Genomic DNA, 5,819 nt, shown 5'->3' on the forward strand with positions numbered 1-5,819 from the left:
CGCACCTTCGACAGCACGTGACCCCGTAGCCCGGTCTGCTGGTTATATCGGACAGGCACAACGGCATCAAGGCTGCGCTTAAGGCCCCTGACGGCGGTTGGTTACCGCCATCTGCGTACCGTGCATTCTGCATACGACACGTAGCGGCTAATTTTGCCCTAACCTTCAAGGGCAAAGACGCTAGGAGGCTACTAGTGAACGCGGCGTATGCGAAGACCGAGGTTGAATTTGATTACTGGTTTGATATCCTGCGATCTGAAGATCCGGCGATGTGTGAGTGGACGAACCGGATTGATTACTCGTTGTGGACTCAGCATCGTGATGAGGGGCGGAGATTCGGTCACATGACGACGAACATCTCCGAGTGTGTGAACTCTATCCTGAAGGGGGTCAGAAATCTCCCTGTAGCATCCCTGGTGAAGGCAACATATGGTAGGCTTGCGGAACTCTTTGTTCGCAAGGGGAGAGAGGCTGAGGCCCAGATGGGAACAGGACAACAATTCAGTCAGCATTTGGTGAAGTGTATTGAGGCCAACATGAAGACGGCCAGGTGCTTCACGATGACGCTGTATGACCGGGATAACTCCGAGTTCACTGTAGCAGAGACCACTCCGACTGGTTCTTTCTCCTTGGGTACTTACAGAGTATCACTTGCTTCTCGGACATGTGACTGCGGGTACTTCCAGGCTCTTCATTTCCCGTGTCAGCACGCACTTGCATGCTGTGCATACTCACGGGTCACCTGGACCTCTTACGTTCACAGCGTCTATCAGATTAGCTCGGTGTTCAATGTGTATCGGATGGAATTCACACCTCCGATCCCGGAGGGCTTCTGGCCACCTTACGACGGGCCCACGGTGATTCCAGACCCTGACAAGAGGCGTGCCAGAGAGGGTCGTCCTAGATCCACTAGGATACGGACGAATATGGACGAGGCAGATCCGAATCGGCCAAAGAGGTGCGGCCTATGTCGCCAACCCGGACACACACGACGTAGTTGCCCACAGGTTGGAGGCTCGTCTCAGACAGGACACCATTAGTATGCATGTTGTTAGTGTTAGCATTATTTACATTAGTGCGCATGTTGCTAGTCTTAGTGTTATTTACATTAGTTCGCATGTTGTTAGTGTCAGTATTATTTACATTAGTGCGCATGACTTTTAGTTTGATTGTTGCGAGTAGTAATGAATATGGCTTCTTTAATTATGAATAATGCTACATTTTCCGTAGATGCACAATTTAATAAGAAAAAATAAACACTAAACTGTTTCAAGATTCATTGATCATACATAATCAAAGTCCCACAACACAAATAAAAAAAACATAGGTGAACAGACTATAACATAACAAAAAAAGTACAAATCACTATCATACATGATTGAACTTTAAGGAAAAAAATACATGAAACGTGAATCATCTAAACAGATGCGACCCAGTACCACAGCGACGGGCTACCCGTGCCCTCTGACCTCGGCGGATAAACGGCTCCTCATCCTCGATGTCATCCCCATCATCCGGTGGGGCAGGCTGTGCTGGTGGCGCAACATGCAGGGGTGCCGCCGAAATCCCTGCGACAGACTCTGATGCAGCGTATTCCGTTCCCCATGAGCAGAGTATTCCGTTCAGGTCTTCCTCGGAGAGAATCTGGGTCGTTTTCTCTGAGATTTTGTGGGGTAGGGGTAGGAATAATAGTTCGAATGAGGGTGATTCGAACTCCTTATATAGCCGAATCACCCATAATTCGAACCACCACCTTGGTTCGAATTATGAAAAGGGTAATTCGAACCAGCTTGGTTCGAATTACATGGTTTGGTTTCCAATGAATAATTCGAGCTAGGCCAGTTCGAATTACGTGCAAGAAGAGTTCGAACCATCTTGGTTCGAATTACGTTCAAACTTCCTCTCCCCTAATTCGAACCAACCTGGTTCGAATTATTAAGGTTTGTAGTTCGAACCACCTTGGTTCGAATTACATAAAGATAGTGTTTGGCTTATTGCTGAAACGATTTTCGGTTTGGCGTATTTACGTTAGACCCTTCTTGCCTTGGCTTATATAAGTTTTTTACCCTTAATTTTATAAGAAATGAATTTTAAGTCTTTATTTACCTGTCTTGCATAAAAAAATAATCAAGCATTTTTAATTATATTTAAATTTTAAAAATTAAGATGACCACGAGTCCACAACAACAACAACCACTACAAGAGAGACGGAGAGTTGCGATGAAAAATTACCGGCGGTTTCTGGAACCATCGCGAATTAACATAATAGCGGCAATTCTGACCATGTTTTCATGCTTAGTTGAAAACTGATGAGGATAGCGACAGTTTGGTGTTCCAACCGCAGTAAATAAAAAAAAATTCACACAATAAAAAAAATTCACAAACATGTATGCAAGCGTATGCATATATATTATCTATTATCCATTATTATTAGGTGAAAACTCAAGTGCAGTGGACTTCATGTGAAGTTGATAGTTGGGAGTCGTTGACTGATTTAACTAAATTTTCATCTAACGGTTCTCAACTATCAACTTTTCATGAAGTCGACTGCACCTGAGTTTTACCTTATTATTAATAAATGAATTTATTCAATAGATAAATATTTTATTTATAATCTAACTTTTATTTCTAAAATACATCAACTTATTGTCTATTAGTTAAATTTCTTTATAAACCAATACTTATATTTGTTTACAAAATTTAAGTTTCAACATACAATAATGACATGTTTTTCAAATAATAATATTATGACAATTAAGATCATATACAAATAAATATTGTAAATAGTATTTGTTCCATAAATTGTACAGTTAAATAAACTTTACTAAAATCAATCATTTTAAGATAAGACCATTATAAATATTGTAAATAGTATTTGCAGCATAAATTGTACAGTTAAATAAACTTTACTAAATTCGTTGGATAACATTACTTGTAAGACATGCCTAATTTAAATGCTGAAGTTGTGGACAATATATAGTAATTAGTAAGGAGTGTTTGGAATGTTAAAACATTTAACTTATTTCAAAAAAATGTTTTTAAATACAAGAATGTGAATGAGTTAATAGAATAAAATAATTAATCAACTTATAAACAAAATAATTTTATAATTATTTATGCAGTCAAATGTGATAAAATATTATTAAATCTTCAGTTTGATAATTTAATTAATAAAATGTTTAATTGATAATTTATTTAAATTAAATGAATAAAAAATTAATTAGACAAAAAAAAATTGCACAACATAAAATGACAATCTTGAAATCATAAGTTGACGTAGACAAATGTACAACTGATATGAGTGAATAAATTAAATTGACATACATAATGGTTATCAAATTAAGAAATGGAGCTGTTATGATTTTTAATAGCATCAATCACAACACTGAGAGAGCTACAAAAGCCCATCGATCAGTTCATATGAATTATCAAAGGTGAATGCTATAGTGCCTTTGACATTGTGCCTAATTTATCAAAAAAGTTAAGTACAATATTTAATAAATTTTAAATATTTTATTTTTTACTTTAAATATTTTATTTTTTATCTTTAAAAGTAAGTTAGACAATTTAAACACCATAATAAAAGACACCATAAAACTCACCATTATCAAATTGCACTTCAAGATATACCGAAGAATGAAAAGTAAAATCGCACTTTCGGAATGACAGTGGATGATAATTAATTCGACATTTAATATAGCCCAACAAGAGCTGTTTCTTTGTTTGTTTGTATGTGTGTGGGTGTTTTTTTTTTTAAAAAATATTTGCAATGGTGGAACACCGGGTGGGTGATGTTATTTTCATACTGTACATGCTTTAAATGCCACGCTTTTGATAAATAAATGACACAAATAATGCTATCGATAGTAAGCAAATGAACACAAATTATTTTCAATTGCTTTTCAACAATGAGATTTTAACAAAATCTTATCCACAAACAAATCTCCCCAGCCCCCACGCTTTCTCTGTTTCCTTTACAAGAACGGGACCAAAAACATTTAAATCCTTTACCACAGCTAATTTGAATCATTAAATACATTACACCATATAATAAAATTTCAATTTTTTTATTAAAATGATTCTTTTGTTTAGAGAGAGAAAGTGTGTTATGCATGAAATTTCATCAATATACTTAGGATTGGAGTATAATTTATAATGTATTGATACATTTAATCTTGTCCCGTTATTAAATTTCATACGAACAATTAATATATTAAAAGTATAATAATATTTGACTTTAATACATAAATAAAATTGGCCTTTCAACGATCACCAATATAAATTATTTTTTTAGGTTTGAATAAGTGATGTTTGAAATTTTGTAAAAAAAGAGAATGAAAAAAAAGTGTTATAAAATAATTTTAGTTATATTTTTTTAACACCTAAAAATAAAGATGGGACAATATTAAATCCGTTTAAAATTTTTTGAGAGAAGCTTTAAAATGTTAGCTAGAGAAGTAAATTAATAGTTTAGTCTAATAATAATGTTGTTGTGTATATGTAAGGGAAAGGGATCATAGGAGTAAATTAAAATTTAGATTCACCTATTAAATGGCCTTGTGTAAAACGACACTTCCAATGCAATGGGGGCAGTGTCTTTCTCTTTCTCTTTCCCTTTCCCTTTCCCTGCTCGGAAGTGAAAGTGCACAAGAACGACATGAATGCCCTTTAGCCTTAACTTCACCCTCCCTTCCTCCCGCTTTATTCATGAATGCCTTACCCGTTCATTTCATTTCATGTAAGCAACAGTCTTAATATACACAGATGGATAATGAACTCAATCAATGAGAGTAGTAGTGTGGCTTTAATGCCTTCCACGCAAAGGTACATAGTCTCATTTATTTTCACATTGGGCTTTCATAGTTGATTTCCCAAATTATTGTGTTTTTTTTTATTAAATTTCTAGAATACTGTGGATTGTTATGTAAAAAGACATTTTGCAGGACATTTTGATTTTTTTTTTCAAATATAAATAAATCGTTATGGCCGATTTTACTTTATAATATTTTTTATTTTTCAAAACAAAAATGTTAGTAATTTTCTAAAATTAAATTTTTTAAATTTTAAAGACATTGAACTCGTTCTAAGATATTTTATTATTGTTTGAAATTTTTTTATTTTCTACGTAATGAAATTATTGAGACCGATTTTCATGTCTACTCACTCCTTCGCCCATTCTTCTTTCTGCCAATGTCTTCATCGTTTCTTCCGTCACCCCTTTGTAAGGTCTAAATGTAAAAGCCTAGCAGCGAAAATAACACAAATATCTAACATAAGAATAAGGAAAAGTCTAGGGGCCAGCAGTTTTATTGAATTTTGGCCAGCATGTAACCAGCAGAGAAAGGTGAGCCATTGGATGAAATCTCACACCAATCTCACACCATCAAATCATCATTGATGGCTAGTTGATGGCTAACAATCACAAAAATTGCTGGCCCCCTAGCATTGCTCTAAGAATAATATGGAAGCACTAACAACACAGTATAGCAGCAACTATGAACAAACAAATATAGCAAGTAAAGCAATAACAAGAACACATACACCGAGATTTTAACGTAAAAAATCCCTTCAATGTGAGGTAAAAATCATGAGTCATCCAAACCAATGAAATAGCTGCACTATAATTAAATGAGGTATAAGAGAATCTCAAACAAAATACAAAAACGTGCATATAAGTTATAACCAGCCAAAATATCAAAGCACCAAAACTTACAAATGAGAAACAAGATAAAAAATACCCAAAAATAGAGTTGTTGTTTGAAGCCTATTTCTCCTTCTACAGATCTTTAATCAACATCTTCACCGTCCATAATGAAGAA

General features: G+C 35.0%; 1 protein-coding gene across 1 annotated transcript; it reads left to right on the forward strand.

Annotated features, from left to right (window-relative positions):
* The first annotated feature begins 482 nt into the window (after positions 1–482).
* LOC112805812 (uncharacterized) lies at positions 483–1,040 on the forward strand. The gene has a single exon (XM_025848143.1). It carries the CDS (start codon positions 483–485, stop codon positions 1,038–1,040), a length of 558 nt encoding a protein of 185 aa, XP_025703928.1.
* Positions 1,041–5,819: the final 4,779 nt, after the last annotated feature.

Source organism: Arachis hypogaea, chromosome 6 (genome assembly GCF_003086295.3).
Source record: "Arachis hypogaea cultivar Tifrunner chromosome 6, arahy.Tifrunner.gnm2.J5K5, whole genome shotgun sequence".
Taxonomy (NCBI): Eukaryota; Viridiplantae; Streptophyta; class Magnoliopsida; order Fabales; family Fabaceae; genus Arachis; species Arachis hypogaea.

Bases quoted from the DNA above. Each gene is read 5' to 3' on its own strand.
- LOC112805812 (XM_025848143.1), top strand. From the start codon at position 483: ATGGGAACAGGACAACAATTCAGTCAGCATTTGGTGAAGTGTATTGAG.